We start from the raw sequence: 20,453 nt of genomic DNA on the forward strand, positions 1-20,453 counted from the left end.
TACCTCACTGACTTAGCAAAATCACTCTACTATTCACAGTATTAATTTGCTCATCTACGAAACAAAGGCCCCTTCTAGCTCTAAAATCCAACATTCTGCGATAACAGATGTCTACCAATGGCATGGTCATTGTCATGGCAAATACAAGTCCAATAAGTATATCATTACTTCAATATGAAGGACTTAAAATAAACCAGTCTCTTGAATCACATGTCAGTCACCAGCCCCAAAGTCCAACATTCTCACTATTAAATATATCAACATTGCATATGTTATGCTAGTGGCAGATATATCTTGTAAATACATATTTATAATAATCATAACTGTTTTCCCTTTCTGGAACCTTCCTCCTAATCACTATTTGTTGTGAAAACTCAACCATTCAACCCCCAACCATTGAATGCCTTTTGTGAATCAGGCACTTCAATAAGTTTAGAGACTCTCTCACTCTTTCTCTTTGTATCCCTGGCACTTGTTACAGTGTTTGGCACAAAGAAAACATTTAATAAATGCTTTTTTAAAGTTATTCATGTAGGAAAGTGTTTGAACTGAACTCTGAAGAAAAGAGATTCTAAGAGAAGGAACACATTCTAGGCAAGAGGAAACAACCTACCCTAAGGCTCAGATGGCAAGGCCTGTATGAGAAACAGAAAGCAGGCCAGGATGGCTAACCAGACTTTCAGAACCTAATCTTTCATTCTATCTTACAGAGAGAAATATACACAAGAGTTTGCCTCTCCTTCAATAATCCCAGAAAACATGGGTAGTAGATATAAAAGATCCCTAAAAAATGTCAAATTTAGCAGTAATAAAATAAACAAAATAAAACATTTTCCTATCATGTTGCCATTAAATACTAGTTGAAATAAACTGTATTATACCAAAATTTCAACCAGTTGAAATAAACTGTATTATATCCAAATAATTTGAATTGTGTTATATTAGAAAAACTCAGAGCTATAAAATATGAGGATACCTGGTCTCTTGAAGAAAAGACCTGGTAAGAACAGCATCTATACATATCTGAAAAGGCTGTCACACAGAGACTGGATCAGACCTGTTCTCCTTGGCCCCAAAAAATCAATGAGCTAAAACCTGCAAAAAGGTAAATCTAGGCTTGATTTAAGGGAAAACTTCAGAAAAATTAGAACACTTCAAAAATAGAGTGAGATCAGAAAGACCTCCTTACTGGAAGTCTTCTAAAACTGGATAACTACATGCTACAAATTAAAGATTCTTCTTCATACATAAATTAGGCTAGAATGTCTTTGATGAAGCCTTCAACCTCTTAAATTCTGTGACTGTAATTCTAAGCTGCCTAGGATAAGGATTATGTCTTATTCATCTTTGTATCTTTCTCATATTCCATGGGGAAGTCAGCAGATACCACAGGGCAGAAATGAACAGCAAAGTATCTTTGTCCCTCACCTTCTCTTTGATATCTAATGCTCCCCAGAAAGCCAAAATCTATGGGACAGCCAAGCTAGATTGTGTGAAGGGTAATGTTCTCCTTTCTCTCTTTTTACCCTTTCTCCAACAAGATACCTAGACGGAGAAAGCTCCTTGACTGTTCACAATATTAGGATAAGTTGGGGACCAACTTATAATTCAGCCAGGTAGAGGGATAATCACCAGAATTTACCATCTGCCCTATCAATGCATCCTGAAGTTCTCCAAGTCTTACTATTTGACTTAATACTGTGCACTCCAAAATTCCACTATCTCTTCTTTTATAATGTGAGTTCCTTTCCAACAGGGATTGTTGGGTTTTTTTCCCCTTTCTATTTCATCCAGACTCAGCAGAGTGCCTAACACTTAATAACTTAATATTAATTAATTACTAGTAGGTACTTAATAACTATTTGCTGATTTGACTTCATTTTCCATCTGGGCTGATAGTGCATGGTAAGGACTCCTGCTCATAATTCTTCAATCCCACCACCACCAGTTGAATTCTTTTGTATGTGTTGTCTTCTCCAATTAGAATGCAAACTTCTTGTGTGCAAAGATTTTTTTTTTCTTCTATATTTCCAGTCTTTAGCATAGTGCTTGGCAGATAGTAAGCACTTTATTTAAAAAAAAATTTTTACTCTATTTCATTCCTAGCACTTTGAACAAATGTTTTAAAATGCAGAATAATTTCTAAAAATAATTTGGTTTTTAATTTTAAGCCATGATGTTGGTCTAATCAATAGTGCATTAAGATAACAATGATAATGTATATTTACAAATACTATTATTTTTTTTTCTATTCTGGTTGCTCTAGAGGCAGTTCAAATGGAAAAAGATAGTACTAATTAATACTTAATAATAAGAACTAATTATGGGAAATAAAATTTTAAAGAACATATCTTCTTTTTTTAAGTAATCTGTCCCTCTTTTTAAAACACATAACATCGAATATACATTTATTACATATTTCAATAACCTTTCCAGTGAGTGAATGTGGATGTGCACATATATATGTGTATGTATACATGCATACATATATATTGAGAAATACATAATAATAGCTAACATTTATATAGCACTTATGTGTTGGGCACTATGCTAAGAATTTTGCAGTTATCTCATTTGATCTTCGCATTAACTGTAGGTTGTTAGTTGTAGGTGCTAGCATCATTTTACAGATAAGGAAACTGAAACAAACAGGAGTTAAGTAACTGCTCAGGGTCAAAGAGTAAGTGTCAGAGACTGAATATAAACTCAGGTCTTCTTGACCTCAGACTTGGCACTCTATCCAATGTACCAACTATCAATGAAATCAAGGTAAAAATGTGTGTGTTTATGTATAAATGTATTTCCTCATAAATGAATCCATAAAACTTTTTTGTGACTTTGAAATCAACATTAGCCAGGGCCAGGACAACATTAGACAAAGCAGGTATTTGCCCTAGGAGAAGACATGTCAGAAAGCACAAAGGATAATTTGAAATATGATTTTTAATAAGTACACAGAATACCATGCAAATCTCAGAGTGTTATATAGACTTTTTTTTGTTGTAAAAAAAAATTCCAAGCTCTATGTCACCCATGGATTCATTTTGAGGTAAGTCAAGCTGTGTATGCTCACAGTGAAGGCTCAGAGTCTCCACTGGGCAGTAACAAAGTATGATGGCACACTTTTCAAATTCTACACATGGCAAATAAATGCTCTGTCTTGGATTTGTTCCTAGCAACAGTGCCATTGAGAGGCATAAAAGAGCAATTCCTCAAGACTTATACATTGACTCAGTTTGATCTAATTGCAATTTCCTAAGGCTTATTAAAGCCCTCTACAGTTTAGTCAGGCTGAAGAACACCCAATCAAGAAGCTAAGAAAGAGCTTATATTTAACCAGTGAAAATATGCATCAGCCATGGGGGGGGGGGGGGAGGTCGGGGGGTGAAGGGGAAAGTAAGAGCATGAATTATGTAACCATGTTAACTTTTCTAAAAAATAAATATTAATAAATGTTAAAAAAAAAAAAGAAAGAAAGAGCTTATATTTAAATCAGAACTACCCAGTGCCCAATTTCGTGGGAAAGCTTCCTTTCTTCCTTTCTCTTTAAGTCTATCCTAGAGGTGATAGATTGATATTACACACAATCCCTAAAAAGGGACTAATGAATGGAAGGGGATCTGCGACTCACCATCAGCAGTGTGCAAAAGCTTGTGGCTTTTCAGTGTGCCTTTTGACTTGAACTTCTTGCCACACATATCACACAGATGAGTTTTCTCAGTGCTGTGCCTGTTCATATGAGCCTTGAGATTACTCTTGCTGCGAGTGGCATACTCACATAATGAACATTTGAATGGTTTCACACCTACGCAGAGGAAAGGGGAAAAAAAGGAAAGAATTTCTTTTTTTTAAATTATTGTTTTGAGAAACTAAGAGCATGTAAAAATGACAGACTGAGATATTCTGGAAATGTCTTGGAGAATAACAGAAAATTCCCCCACCAACTTCTTCCTCTAATGTATCTTTATGACATCAAAGTGATACTGGGCTCTCAAAGCCTTTGGCAACAAAGAATATTGTCCAACAGATCCTTTCAAGATAGAAAAACTTCATGGACAACAAATTATCCAGACAGTAAGCATTTATTAAGTGCCTACTATATATCTATTAGCCAAGAACAGCCAGTTAAGTTTGGAAAAGCTCTACCCCAGAGATAACACACAACCAGGTGCTGAATTATGTTGCTCATAACTCACTAAACCATTGAGGGAAGTACATGAGGAAAGAATTGGGGGGTAGGAGTATGCAAGGGCCACACAATAATAAAATCCCAGTTATTTCATAAGTACAACATTAATCATGATGTTCTCAATGGCATCTTAAGATTTTTTTTGTTTCTGGTCATCCCATCCAACTAATTCAATTAATCCACAGTGTTTGAACAAACAGGGCTGAGACTTAAGGGACCTTCTTAAAATGGTGGGAATTAGAATGTGCAGACTAACAAACCAATAAGAAAATTAATGACAAAACATTCACTGACCATGATTTGAGTTTTCTAAAAAAGGAGACTGATTCAATGGGTGAAAGAAAGTCTCTTATGAAAAAATAAATCTTGATGACATTATTCCAATGAAAATTAAAATGTAGATGCTGAGAAGGCTGTTGAAAGCTCTCTGGCAAGCTTAGATTTCAAAAGACATACTCCATACTTCAAAAGATGGAAGCAGGCAAACAAAGATGAAGTGGTATTGCCAAGAAGGCCAAGGTTTAGTATCTATCAATCAATAGGTATTTAGTAAGTATCTACTATATTCCAGATGTTGTGAATGAAACAATCCCATCTTATAAGAAGATATTCTAATGGAAGTAATAGAAGAGAAAGGACAGCATGAGCTGAAGCTTGTCAAATGCAACTGAAGTTGAATGGAAAGGGGGTTTTAAAAATTCTTTTAGATGTAAACAAAAAAGTAGACCTGCAGGTGGTCAGATGGGACAACAGAGAATGTAACAACCCAACCTCTATTAGGTTTCTGTTTTCTCTACCAAGGTAAATGGCCACCCAACAAGAAAGATGGCTAACAAAAACAATAAAGAGGAAAGAGAAACCCATTGCAAATAAACAAAAATGGGAAAGACAGAAGCCCTCAATGAGTTTAAATCATCTGTATGAGATAAATCAAATTCCAAGATACAGAAAGAACTTACAGACTTGGTTGCTGATCTGCTATCAGTGGTGATCTGTGTGGAAATTCAGAGTACAGTAGAGATACCAAAGAATCGGAGACAAACATCCCAATTTTCCAAAAAGGGGAAAGGTTTTTGTAGAAGGGATTCATGCTTTAAGAAAGGACTGAACAAGTGACAATGATAAGGTCCCTTCTAACATTTATAACTAAACTGTATAAAGATAAAAGAAAGTGACCTAGTTGTACATCATTTAAATAAATCAGTGAGATTAAAAGTAAAAAATTTTGCTTCAGGGATTTCTCATTATGTGATCTGCAATTTAACAAAATTGAGGAGAGACTCGAAAAAAGTGTTTGCATTAGTAATGAGACAAGAAAAACCAGAATAAGAACAATATGGGAAAAGCAAAACTGGTAAGATCACCGATGAAGTGGGATCCAAGGGAACTTAAGTTCATGAAGAGAGCCATGACTGATAGAAAATAGAACATAGGTTCTCAACCTGGGGGTGGTGAGTTTTTTGAAATATATTTTTAATCATTGTATTTCACTACAATTGCTTTCCCTTATAATCCTATGTATTTTATGAATTTAAAAATAGCATTCTGATAAGCAATCCATAGAATTCACAAGCCTGCCAAAGGGGTTCATAACACCCTCAAAAAAGATTAAGAAGCCCTGAAAGAAAAAAGTAAAAGAACTTGAATATCAGCTGCTACTCTTTGACAAAGACAAATTTCCACTATAAATTTTCTACATAGTAATCAAAAATATAAACTATCACAGTAGGTCAATAAAGATCAAGAATGAAAGTCAATACTCCAAAAAGCCTTCTGTGGGATTCTTGTGGGTCATTGGAAACTCTATTTTAAAATTCTGAAGTGCAATACCATTTTGAAGGCTGTAATTTTGATGCCACCTTCTATCTGTACAAATCACAACTCCTCCCCCAGAATTTCTAATTCTGAAGGAATGAAGCCCATGTTTAACATTCAATGAATAATCTATTCAACTAAATAAAATCTTTATCATCATTTTTATAATTTTCAATTAATAATGTAGTACTCAATTTGTTTATCACTTTCATTCTTCTGCTGGTCATATATGTCCTCATTTCTATTACCTCACACTGACAAAAGTCAGAGTCATAAGAATTCCCTCTACAATAGCTCAAATAAGTGACCATCCAGCCTTTATGTGAAGACCTCTCATGAAATCCTAAGATCATCCATTTGCCTTTTAGATGGTCTGAATCATTAGGAAATTTTGCATTATATTAGAGAAAAGTCTGTATTTCAGCAGCTTCTATGAACTACTTCTGGTTCTGCCTTATGGGATCAAGCATAACAAGTCTAATTCCTCCTCCCCTTAGACATTTTCACTCAGTCCCTTTTTAGTGCAAAGACTTTTAGAGAAAACAGATGCAAAGTCAAAGTTAAGTTGTGCTACCTTGCCTTTGTTATCTATCAATCATCATCATCACAATTCCATCTATCCCAATAAGCAGTTCAATGCTTTCTTTGGTGCTCTTCTTTTCCCCTAAAGGGCTAAAAAAAAGCCTATTAGCATTTCTTGCCAGCTACAACTCATTTTGAGTTTTCAGGTCAGAAGAAGAGTAGAGGGTTACGTATGACTCCCCAGTGGAGGACACTGAGGAAACCATTCATGGAATAGACATTTATAAAATAGAGTTCTGTCAACTTTCCTAAAATATGTAGCCAGGAAAGGATAAAAAGGTTCCCACAACTTATCAAATCTAATTAGTAATAATTATTTCTGGTGATTCACCCAAGGACAAGTATATATAGCCAAAAGAAATTGAGACAGCACAGGTAAAGATTAGTAAAGAAATTAAGACTTCAAGAGTATAGATGCTGTATTTCCCCCATGGCTTCCTATTAAAGTCAAAGTATTCAGAAGAAAAGAGAAAAGCTTAGGAAATCAGGACCCACTATTAGAACATAGTGTCAAGAAACAGGATTGAATTTTCTAGACAACAGCCTAATATACAAGAATGATAGGTTCCTGGCCAGGGATGAAGTGGTAGCATAGTATTTTCCTGGAGTCTTGTAAATGTAATTAACAATATTTTAAACTGCAAAGGAAGGGGAAAAAAAAGAAAACTGCCCATATGGTACCTACCCAAGTATGTACTATAGAGAGTAGCAACAAGGTAGGAAAAAAGAAATGTTCAGTAATTTGTAAAATGTAGGGAAAAAAGTTAGAAAGAAAACTGATAGCCTTAGACATCTATAAGAAGTAGGTGGTATAGTAGATATATTACTGTTTTTGGAGTGTGGAAAACCTGAGTTCAAAGTTTGCCCCGGACACTTAATATGACTCTGAGCAGCTCAAACCATCTTAGATCTGGAGTTGAAGACACATCAGTGGCCATCTAGTCCAATCCCCTCATTTTTATAGATGAGGAAACTAGGACTGACGTAGGATAATGGTTGCTTACATGATTAGTGTTGGAGGTGGGATTTGAAAACAAGTTCTCTGACTTCAGAGTCAATGCTCTTCCCATATAACATAATGCCTTTAGAAAACTCAAGCTAGCTGCTGAAAACAGGTCAAATCAAAAGCCTTTAGGTATTCAAAATAATGCTCTCTCAATTTCAGCCAGCCTTATTCTTATATAAAATAAAGTCAGAAATTGCACCTGTTTCATAGGGTGGTTTTCAAGATCAAATTTAATAATATATGTAAAATAATGACAATTTAAAAGAAATATATTGTTATCATTATTATTGTGATGACCATGGCCATGATTAAAGAATGAGCAATAAGTAAGATGAATTAAATAAAGATCCTTAGTCAAGGAGGTAAATTTGCCCTCAACAGGAATCTTGAAGACATTCTGGAATGAGACCCATGTCTAAAATAAGGGTAAAGGTGGGTAGAAGAGGAACCATGTATATAATAAGATCTACTCAAATGGTCAAAAAAGACTAAAAATCAACTAAACAACAACAAACTCCCATCTAAGGAAATCCAGGAACCTAAGGAGAGAACTATTGTGGACAACATCTTCAGGAAATTTACCGTAAGAAGAAACAAAAGCAATAGTGTCTTCATATTATATTATTACTACAGATCAGCAGAACAAAAGGATAAAACAGATGAGGAGTTTGGGAAAGAGCTCACCAGTCAAGGCATTATGGTAATAATGTAGTTAAAATGGGGTACTTTAATTATGCAGAAATCTACTGGAGTTCTATCTGATAAAAATAACAAATAAAAATGTCTTGACTTTCATTAATAATAGTTTTATCCTTGAAAAGTTGGATAAAATGACAAGGAGGATACTATTCTGGAAGTAAATCTCACCAATTAGGAAAAAGCATTTGTTGAAGTAAAAAATGATGGGAACCTTGGAGTAAAATAATCACTCTATCTTTGATTTTATACTACAAAAGTAGAAAGAAACTGGGGATAGTCTAAAATAAAGCTAAGATCCAGCAAGAGCTAATTTCAAAGGGTTCATAGTATTCTATCACCCAAATCCTACAGCACAAGCTGGTATACTCTCAAGAATGAAATTCCACAGGAAAAAAACATTTCCAATTATGAGGAAATGAGAGCTGCCTAAAGAGACCAATAAGGCTACACAGAGAACTTATTAACAACGTGGATTTTAAAAATGGAAAAAAAGAACAAGTAACAGAGGACAAATACAAAAATTTAGACTGATCTTATAAAGTGTTCGTGGCTTTCCTTTTGTAAATCCTTGCCTTCTATCTTAGAATCAATACTATGTATTGTTTCCAAGGCAGAAGCATGGTAAAGGCTAGGCAGTGGGGGTTAAGTGGCTTACCCAGACTCACACAGGAAATGTCTGGGGTCAAAGTTGAACCCAGAACTTCCTATCTCTAGATCTGGCTCCCAATCTACTGAGCCACCTGGCTGCTCCTGCTCATGACTTTTAAAAACCTCTCTTATCAGTGGTTCTTTATATTATCCATTGTCTTGTCTATTTTTTCACTTTTTATAAGATCAGTGTTGACTATGACTCATATATCATACCTAACAGAAGTGACCACAGTACTAACATGCTACTCTCTCGTACTGATTCTTAGCCCAGGGTTTATTGCTCTACTTACACTTCTTTCATAATTATAAGTACCCAAGCAAGAAGGATAATTTAAGAAAGACATCTAAGAGAACTAACACAAAGAAAAATCATCATACAAGGAAGGAGCTCAAAAATAATTAATTTTAAAAGCCAATTTTTTGCTATATCTGCTAAGACCAGACTGATATACTTGAATATTTGTATGTAATAAACCTGAGTAAGCTAACTCCACTCATTTGGGACTCTAGAGAGACTGAGAAAATTAATGGTGAAACAGTCATTGCATTAATTTTTTTAGAACAGCCCAGTTCAAGTTCATTTGGTGAAAATGGAGCAGTGCTTAAGTTAGTCACATGGGCAACGAAGCATGCCCAAACATCATCCAAGTCTGAGTAACCAAATGGATGTCATGAATAACAGAGGTACAGGTGGAGACTTCTGAATGATTCAATGCAAAAATTACCAAGAATTCGTAGAAAAATAAATAAAAGAATATGCATTCTCCACAGCAGTTGAGTAGTATTGTCTTGGTATATAAACAACAGCATAAAGTAGTTGGTAGAAAAATACTTCTTCCTAAAAGCTAAGTAATTTGATGATACAATAATACTTATTCTCACAAACTCAGAAAAGAAAATTTCCAATTTCTCTCCCTAAACACACATTTTATGAAGAAATGGAAAAGATAATGCTAATGGTACTCAAAACATTTTTCACACTCTAATTTTATGTTATTTGTAAATCCATTGAGAATACATATTTACAATCAATTCATTTGGCCAAGGTAAGACATAGCCATTTAAAAGTGATTCAGTTTATTAACTCTCCTTGTTTCATTTTGGGAAATCTAAAAGGAATGCTGGTTATGAAACAAACATTAACTCCAGAAAATGTTGCAAATTAGAATATGTGTACAGACATTCTTTTCTCTTTGCTTGTTGATTTCCTTAGGCACCATTAACTCATCAAGGTGGTGTTTACTGCTCCCAACAAAACGATTAGGTGGTGTCTTTCTTTGCTCTTTTAGTCTCTGAGGTTGTTACTTCTTCACACCCTTTTTGCTGTCACACTAATATCTAATTAAGCCAATTAAACAAACAAGCCATGGAGTTGAAAAATATCAACTCCGGCATAACCTGCTACTTTGCTGAAAATAGTAGGCTTAAAGACACATATTTATGAGGCACTGGAAAATTCCAATAGACCTAAATCTCCAGAGACTTGATATTCATACTCCATTTTCTTCAATGTCACCCTAATGAAGAATGTAAAGCTAAAATACAAAGTTCATCATATATCAAAAGCACATAAAATTACCTTCATGAGCCCAAATATGACGTTGAAGGTCTGATCCATTCTTCATAAAATAAAAGTCACAATATGGACACTTTACAGCTCTCTTTCCAATTAGCCCTTTGAGTTGAACCCTCCTGCCAAGAATCTCAGAGATAGTGTTCATAGAGACCTCTATAAAAAAAGAACAAAAGGTCTAATTAGGCATTAAGGAAACTTGTCTTAAGTTAGCCATACATAAAACATGGAGGCAGGTAGGTGGCTCAGTGGATATAGTGCTGGGCCTTGAGTCAGGAAGACCTGAGTTCAAATCCAGCCTCAGATAGTTAATAGATGTGTGATCCTGGACAAGTCACTGAACCTCTTTTTGCCTTAATCCACTGGAGAAGGAAATGGCAAACCACTTCAGTATCTTTGCCAAGAAAACCTACATGAGATAGCATGCTTAAGCTCCATCTATATTTAGTTCAAGGTTTATTATTATTAATCTCCCTTCAAGTTCTCACTTCTTTGTTTTTCAGTTCATTTCTTTCCTACTCACTAGCAATAATACGGGCTTCTAGCACCAATATTATAGACAGACTAAAGAAAGATGACAGAGAATTAGAATATATAGAACTGAAAGCCACCTGCCAGATGGTAAATGGTTTCTATTCTACATTTTGAAGACAAGTACATTAAAATATTGTTGGTATACATATCAAGTAAAACTTCAAACTAATTATCACATTGGGACTTTTGTGATATAGAGGAAAGACTAATGGTGTTTAAATGAAAAGAAAAAGGTTTGAGCTCAGACTTTGATACTTATGAGTTGTGTGACCTTGAAAAGATCCCCTAATTGCTAATGCTTTCTTCCTCCTCAATTTATCTTGAATTTATTTACAATATCTAGATAAATGCTATACTTCTTTCCCCCAGGAAAATATAATATCTTTGAGGACAGTAACTATTTGAGGTTTTTTAGTTTGTTTTTCTGGGGGTTTTGTTCCTCTAACTCCAGAAATTAGCCCTGTGCTTTGTAGAATGAATGAATTAAGATAATATAGGACAATAGTGTAATCTCACCTTTCCAGAAGTATCAAAATGAAGAATACCTTATCAGTACTTATAAATAAGAGAACCTTAAGTACTGATAAATACTTAATCAAATTTCTAAAGCAATGTCTGGTAATAAATCCTTTTCCCCATTACAGAAAGCCTAACCACTTAGAGAAAAAAACTAGGTCAAAATTTAAGATAAAATGCTAAACTCTGGAAAAATGGAGATTACACTGAAGTCTAGGCTCCAGATTACAATGACTGCCACAGCAGTTCTGGCCCTCTAAAGGTGGGTATTTTCTAAGCCAGAAGTTTTTTAAATTTCTGTGTGTGGCACAGTTACTTATAGCAGCCTGGCGAAGCCTATGGGTCCCTTCTCAAATCAAAGCTTTAAAATACATAAAATAAAATACATAGGTATATATTTATCTATATAAATATATGTATGATATATACACACATACACATATATAAAGTGCTTTGCATACTATAAAGTGCTATAGGTAGAGATGTATAATTGTGTGTGTGTGTGTGTGTGTTTGTGTGTGTGTGTGTGAGAGAGAGAGAGAGAGAGAGAGAGAGAGAGAGAGAGAGAGAGAGAGAGAGAGAGAGAGAGNGAGAGAGAGAGAGAGAGAGAGAGAGAGAGAGAGAGAGAGAGAGAGAGCGCACTTAGTTTACATATGTGCTTGTGTGTGTGTTTGTGAAAAAAGAGGGGAAAAAATCTATTAAGGAAAATGGCTTTCCTTCACTTCATTTTACTTGGAATAGTCAGTAAATATGATTAATAAATAATCATCAAATATGATTCCTTCAATCACCATTCTCTAAGGTGAAAATTATCCCTCTCTTATATTTCTTCTGAACAGCTTCTACTCACCTGGATGGTTTGTCTTGATGTGTGATTTTATTAACCTATCTTCTGAAAATGACTTTTGGCACACTGGACAAGAGTAATTCCTTTTGTCCTTAAGTGGAAAAAGATATAATCAGTTAGCAATACTAAAAGATATAAACATGAGCTCTGACAATCAGATCTCTCAACAAATCTACAATTAAAAAGCTCTGATGGAAATCTCTGTTTAAGATAACAGCTAGAATGACTGTTTTAGAGACAACTTTTGAATATTTTGCAGCCTTTATGAATTATCTTGAGCTCTTCCTCCTCCTGTCTACTGAGATCTCCCTTCTGGGCCATGTTACTACTCATTAGTAGTTTCAACACAGAGAGAGTTCATAAAGGAGACAGGATTAAATGAATACCAGAGGATTTCACTACTTTCCAACAGCTCTTACAACCCAACAGTTAGGTGGGAGAAGAAAAATTTTAAAAATAACCAACTATGTAGCCCTATTTGTGGATTTCATTCATAAATTATTACTCTGATGCTCTATTCCCAATCCTTTAAGAAAGACAATTAAAACTAAGGACCAGCAGTAATAGAAAACTACAATAGAATAACATGAAAGTATAGACCAGTAGTTCCCAAACTTTTTTGGCCTACCACCTCCTTTCCAGAAAAATATTACTTAGAGCCCCCTGTCACATACTATCACTGTTCCCTTACAGTTATTCACCGCCCCCAAATGCACCTGTGGCCATCACTGCCCCCCTGAATTTCTGCAGCACCCACCAGGGGGTGGTGGCACCCACTTTGGGAATCACTGGTATAGACTCAGCACTGGAAAAGATCTCAAGATCAGTTAGTCCCATCATTCACCAAGTCATTAATTTCATCTATGATATCACCAAGAAGCAATGATCTAACTTTTAGATCTACTTACAATGATAAAGATTTCACAGCCTTCCTGAATTAACCTATTCCATTTTGTAGCAACTTTGGCTGCTAGGAAGTTTCCTCTTATAATCAGTTCAAATCTACCTCCTTGTATATAATGATCAAGATATCAGATGAGTAGAAAATATATGTATCTTGATGTATTTTAATTTGTATCATATTTTAAAATTATCATTGATCTCTTAATAGTCCAATCCAATTATCTTTTCTCATAGTTATCTCCATATGATGTTTGTCCCTTTCTTAATTCTTAATTCTTATCCTTTTTGACCTCTCTGTAGCATCTAACACTCTTGTATCATTCTCTTTTCCTAAATACTCTCCTCTCAGGATTCTTCTGACCCTGTTTTCTCTCAATTCAACTTCTTGTTGTCTAACTCCTCCTACTTAAATCTCCTTTGCTGCTCCTCTATCATCCTATTTTTTTAACCACTGAAACACTCCAAGAATCTAACCTAAGCCCTCTTCTGTTTGAACTGCATGAATTTCAATTATCATCTCTATTCAAATGTCTCCAGAACTTCACATCCAGCCCTAATCTTTTTCTTGAACTCCAATACTGAATCAACAACTGCTTGAAAGTCATAACAAGTTGTTCTCAACATGTTCAATATAGAATTGACTATCTTCCCCTCCCTTTCTCCAGCCTCACCTCTCTGCCTACGCTTCCTGTTTCTGTGAAAGGCATCAATACCTTTCCATTCACCCAGGTTCACAATCCCTCCCAGACTCTTCACTCTTTCACTTTCAACATATCCAATCAGTTGCTAAGTCTTATAATTCCCACCTGACATGTTCCATCTTATAGTCTGTCAGTCAACAAGAGTTTATGTTGTTACAATGTGCCATGATAAAACTCTGGGGATATGAAGAAAGGCATAGAATGGTCCCTGACCTTAAACTGCTTAGATTCTAATAAGAGAAACAACATATAAATAACTAGACACATGTAAGATATATATATATATGCATATATACATATATTAGGAAGAAGAAAGAGAAAAGGCCTTCAAAGGTGAGATATGAACTGAGCTTTGAAAGAAAGCGAGGAAACTAATGGGCAAAGGTGAAAGAACACAGCATTCCAGGCATAGGACAAGCCAGCAAACAAATTGGGATGTCATGTTTAAAAAAAGTGCAAGTAGATCATTGAAGATGGATTTTAGAATATGTGAAGGGGAAGAAAGTATAAGAAGGTTGGAAAGGGAAAAAGGAGTCAACTTATGAAGACCTTGAAACTATATGAAAGTTCCTATTTTATCCTGAAGGCAAAAAGGAGCCACAGGAGCTCACTGACCAGGGAAGAGGTATTGTTAGACCTACTTAAAAATTACCTTGGTAACTGAGTGAAGGATATATTGGAGTGGGGACAAACTAGAGGTAGGAAGAATAGTGAGGAGATTATTGTGAGAATCCAGGCTGGGGATAAGAAGGGCCCATACTAGAGCAGCAGTGTGTGAGTTGAGAAAAAGGGGTCAAACATGAATGATGTGAAGAGAGAAACTACAATATTTGACAAGGAATCAGTTCACTCCACTCTTGAAGACACCACCATAGTTCCTATCTCTTCTCACCTAGATTTTTTTCAGTAGCTTCCAAAGAAGTCTCCCTTCCACAAATCTTTATCCATTCTAATGCATCTTCCAATCAAGTGACAAAGTCATCTTTCTAAAGCACAGGTATAAGCACATCATCAAGAAATTTCATGGCTCTTTGTGACATGGAGTGTGAAATAGAAACTCCTGTGTTTTTGATAGTTAAAGCTCTTCAACACTGGACTCCAAATGTATCTTTCCAAACTTCTAGGTCCATTCCATACTGCCCCTTCACAGTTTTCAGTTCAGTCAGACTGGTCTTTTTGCTATTTTTCATTCATATTCCATCTTTCACCCCTTATTGTTGCACAGCTTGAATTTCTTTCCCTCCCCTTCTTCCCTCTGCTTCTTAAACTCCTGTTTATTTCAAAGCTTGAGTTCAAGTTTTTCCTCAAATAGAAAGCTTTTCTTAATCTCTTCCCTCCCCCCCCCCCCCCGTTGACTCCCTCTGGAAATTATCACACATTTATTTTCTACATATTTTATAGATACATTCAGGTGTACAGGCTGTTTCCCCCAGTAGAATGCAAGTTAAGTTCTTTATGGGATGATTTTATTTTTGTCTTTGTATCTTTAGCACCTAACAGTGCCTGGCACAAAGTAAGTGATTAATAAATGCTATCTGATTGTTTCAGAATATTTCAACTCTTAAATGACACCTCAAACTAAAGAGAAAAAAGAATACATGTCATATTAGCAAAAACTTCAAGAGGCATTGATTACAAGAGATTGTTATCTCCCTTATATATCCCAAAGTCCTTTGGAAAATGAAAGCCTTTTCTTTTCTCCTCTCAGAGATTTGCTAATGAGAAATTTCTGAGTACTCAGATTTATTATCTTTGAGTCTCCTCCATTTGATAGCACCTAGCTCAGAAGAGAACCCCCTTCAGTGTCTGCCTGTCAATTGTATAAGCCTATGTAGTCTTGAATCTTTTCAAGTTGTTTGTCCAAGTCAACCCTGAAGACTTTTTCTCAAGTCACATCATTAGTTCAGTGCTTTTAAGCAATTTCCTGTCACTATCCTTCTGGGTTCTTGTTACTGAGTTAGTCCTTCAGAGTAACCCCATCACTTTTAGCACCAGCTAGTCAGAATTGCTGTTCTAAATTCTATTTCAGAATTCACCCAGGGCACTCAATTGGCATTGTGGAGGAGGAGGCCCATCCCATTGTTCTGGAGTTCACTGTGCCCTTGTCACTCATATGACAGAGGTATTCTGAAGGGCTTTGATCAGGTTTACTATAGTATCTCCCTCAAAGACTTAGCGATTTGATTTTTTCCCTCTGATACTCTGAAAGCAATTTATCCCATAGCTTATCAGGGTTCCTTATTTTCTTGATGCCTTTCTCAGAAGGGCACAGACAGCAGGCAAAGAGGACTGGGAGACAAAGCCATTTTGGTGTGGAGTCTCTGAATTCATTTGTTCATGTTTCAAAATCTTGGACTAAATAGAAGGAAATGAAAACCTAAATTGACATACACCTTAGAAGTGATTGTTAAAAGAATTTCTCAGGAAGGTAGAAAGTGTAAGACTAAGCCTGTTATGATGGTAAAAATGTCCATCCTTTACAGAGGGTACATCAGGAAGACTAAGAAGTGATCTGAAACTTTTTAAGAAACTGAAGTATCAACATGAGCAGCAGTGTGGTTGGGGACAAGACTGAGAGTAAAGAACTGAGAAGTCAAGGAAAAGAGAGAGGCCTTTTACCTTGCTCTGTGCCCTCAGGCTATATGCTTAATGTCTTCTGCAACATATGTCTAGCAACCTCCAAATTAATATGACATTCAAACTCAAAGGTCTCTCATGCTCACAGACAGTGAGTAAATACTACCCATACCTCACAAAAAAAAAAAAAAAACCACAATGTATGTAACTGGAAAAAAATATAAACATAATTATCCCTGTAAAGGACTTAAAAACAAAAGGTAAAAAAGGAATGGAAATGGTATGAACTTGATTCTCATAACTAAATTACAGTGACATTTGGGCAACTGAGTGGCACAGTGGATAAAGTGCCAGATTCCTCTTCCTGAATTCAAATCTGGCCTCAGATACTTACTGGGTTGTAACTCTGGGTAAGACACTTAACCCTGAATGCCTCAGTTTCCTATCTGTACAATGAACTGGAGAAAGAATGTCGAAACTACTCTGGTATGCCAAGAAAACTCCAAATAGAGTCACAAATTGTTGGATATGATGGAAACAATGGAATAACAACAGCAGCAGTGATGTCATCCCAAATATTCTGATTCTCCAAACCTTGTCAGAAAATATTATCAGAGCTTTCCAGTACTTAAAGTTCATTTCTAATAATAATTTTTTTCTTTATTTATCCAACATGAATTTTGATTACTATCATAGGCTCAACCTAGCTAGAATTTAGTCAGGAGCTAAGTAAAATTCTCTCTAGGGTTCTCCCTCTGACTGGAAACAATTCTGTTTTGCTATTTTATCCTCTTCTAGGTCTAACATAAAGTTTTCCTTTAAAAAACAGATTATTTTTATTTTTTCTTGCAAAAATTGCCTGGGTAGCCACAACTGGATAGCTTTTTTAACTTCCTATCAATTTTATTTTTCATTTTTACTTAAAGTAAAAATCCTTAACAAGTTAACATCTCTTGATTCTAATTTGTTCCTCTTTAAAATGGGAATAATACTACCCATGCTAATTAAATCATAGGGCTACTGTGGAAAGAGTTTTGTAAATCTTAAAGCACTTCATGAATGATATATCAAGATATTGGAGAAAAAGATAGGCAGATAGATTTTGATAAGTCTTAATTATTTACTACTTCTATACCCATAGACAGTAACTGCATGAAGATAATATTTAGATTTCCATGTGTAACAAAACACTGTCCCAAGTGGACAATGGGTTCTAATTTGTCAAGGAAAAAAAGAATTGCTTAGTCATTTCAATGATCCTATTGACCTGCACTGAAGTCTTGCTTTATCACAACATGCATGTGGTCCTAGTAGAGCACATGTTCTGAGAGACTTTATCAAGTGGCAGAAAGGCTTTGGATGGGCCCAGAATAAGTCATGACAACTATGTATGACTATAAAAAAGGTAACTCCAGGTAAGTGCAAGCTCCTTGAAGGCAATAACTATTTTTTTATTTTGTCTTAACACAATGACTTATATAATAGAGATGCTTAATAAATTCTTATTGGGCTGAACTGTGTTAAAATCTGTACTTCTAAATTTCACTGATGAAATCATAGATTATCCTAGGGTCTTTTAAGCCATGCTAGTAAAGTGTAAGCTCTGGGAGGTTCTACCAAGCTGAAAGGGCTTCAAGTCCAAATCCAGTCCCTCCAGTACCTAGCTAATAATGTCCAGAATAGGGTAATCATTTAATAAATGTTTGTTGATTGCTTGACTATATGCTTGTCATCTGAGGGCCACCACTGGTTAAGCTCAAAGAGGAATATTCACAAGTTTTTAAACTAATTTTACTTCAAATTTAATTTAATTTTTTAAGTATAACCACTCTCAACTTTCAAAGACTAATTATTGATTTATAGTGGATTTTCAATCTGCATTAGTCAAAAGAGTATATACAATAAACAAATTACAGATGCTTAGTGTTGAAACATTATAAGATGATCTTATTTGATCTCTCCAGGCTTCCATGAGGTTGATAGTATAGGTACACCATTTAACAGATGACACTCAAGGTCAAAGGGCTTAAGTGATTTGCCCAAAGTTACATTTGCCTAAGTTCCTATCTGCAAGTTCATGATGATTTGACTCCCCTAATAATGTGATTTCTTTATAAAATCAAATGACTGATGCCTCAATTTACCCATTTATAAAACACAAAAGCTGACTGGGCCTGAGGACATCTCCCTCTCCCACCCCATCCACCAGATCAGGGTCACTATTTAGATGACTAAAGTTGCTGTAATCAGCAAAAATGCAGAGCAAAACTCTGACCCCAACTTCTTTCAGTCACAAAATAATAGAATGTCACAAGTGAAATGACAAATTATGATTCAAAAGGTATACTATGCTATTACAACTCCATAAAAGTTAGGAAAGATTTATTTTGTTACACATCTGAGTATAACTAAAAATCCAATTAAAAAAACTATACCTCAGGCCAAATTTTTAGGATATATAATTGTAAGAATTCTCATATGTGTCTCAGGTGTCAGTCTCTTGAGGAATATTAACATTTCCATAAATCAACATTATTCTTTTGTATTCTATAATATGCTACAAAATAATTAAATTTCATAAAATAATTATATGAAATAATTATGCTTTATTGTTGTATTTATTAAAAACAACCTGAATTAACATATCACCTGTTAAAATGAAACTTTAAATCCCTGATAAATATTATGTCATTCATTGTAACATTCCTGGGAAAACATAGCATATAGAATGAGAGGTTCATAGATTTAGGAGTGGAATGGACATTAGAGTCCATCTGGTTCAATACTCTCATTTTAAAAATAAGGAAACTGGGATGAAAAGAAGTAAGGGATATGCTTAATAACCGACAAATATTCCCACTTTAGAGATGAAAAATGGCATTCCTATAAAGTAGATTTGAAATTAAGCATCTCAAAGGAATCTCATCAATTGGAGAAACACTTTGCCTACAATAGTCCTGTAAGAATGTTCATTAACATAGCTAAAATCACATGTTGCTTTTTCTACCTGCCAAGAAAAACATTTTGGTTTCCAATTGTAGCCTGTCTCAGAAACGTTAAAATAATAAAACCACATCAAATATCATTCATAAAACTCTAGTAAGACAAATTGAAATTAAGACTGAATATGATTACTTAATCTGAACAATTTGTAAAAGTACTGAATAGAGAAAGAATCTACATGGATAACTATATTGTACAATATTATGAGCTAGAAGAGGCCTTGAGAATCATTTAATCTGGTCCATTGCTTTTGTGAAAGGAGAAACTGATAGAGAGAAAGTAGGACACTCAGTATCACAAAGGTAGGTAGCAAAGAATCATCTCAAAAGTATTCACACGTGTATGCACTCAATATCCATTTATGAAATTATCAGGACAAAAACACATCTTATATCTCACATACTTAGTGAGAGTAGTCCAAATGAAAGAAAGCTTATAGCATCCTTTAAAATTTCCTAAAAAGTATGGATTTGAGAGATATTGGTATAAGCCTATACAGGTGTATCTTGCTTTGTGCAACAACTGTGTTCACTGTAGACATATCAAACCTTGAAAAAAATTTTATAATGAATCATATTAATAAATTAAAGCAAAAAAGAGACACTTAGAAATTAAGTTACCTTCCAAAGGACACTTGGGTAATAATTAACAAACAGGACAGAGACTCACTCAGACTTTTCCACTTCTCACAGAGTGATTTTTCCTATTAGAACACATTGTCTTTCAAAAATCACCAGATATTCCACTTTCCCATTTTTAAGTTTTGGTCTTGGTATTCTATACTTATATTGGTTTTTTCCCTCCCAAAGCAAGACACATCTACATACACATATAGTTAAGAAAACTATAAACAAACC

The 20,453-nt window shown here is 35.0% G+C and overlaps 1 protein-coding gene across 1 annotated transcript in view; it reads right to left on the bottom strand.

Annotated features, from left to right (window-relative positions):
* ZFAT (zinc finger and AT-hook domain containing) overlaps positions 1-20,453 on the bottom strand; it is a 315,315-nt gene that overhangs the window by 133,999 nt on the left and 160,863 nt on the right. The window contains exons 8-10 of the mRNA XM_044669247.1: positions 12,416-12,503; positions 10,522-10,671; positions 3,632-3,805 (exon numbers count right to left, since the gene is read on the bottom strand). Coding sequence (XP_044525182.1) covers positions 3,632-3,805; positions 10,522-10,671; positions 12,416-12,503 — 412 coding nt within the window. The remainder of the gene's footprint in view (positions 1-3,631; positions 3,806-10,521; positions 10,672-12,415; positions 12,504-20,453) is intronic.

This window comes from Gracilinanus agilis, chromosome 1, assembly GCF_016433145.1.
Source record: "Gracilinanus agilis isolate LMUSP501 chromosome 1, AgileGrace, whole genome shotgun sequence".
Lineage (NCBI taxonomy): Eukaryota > Metazoa > Chordata > Mammalia > Didelphimorphia > Didelphidae > Gracilinanus > Gracilinanus agilis.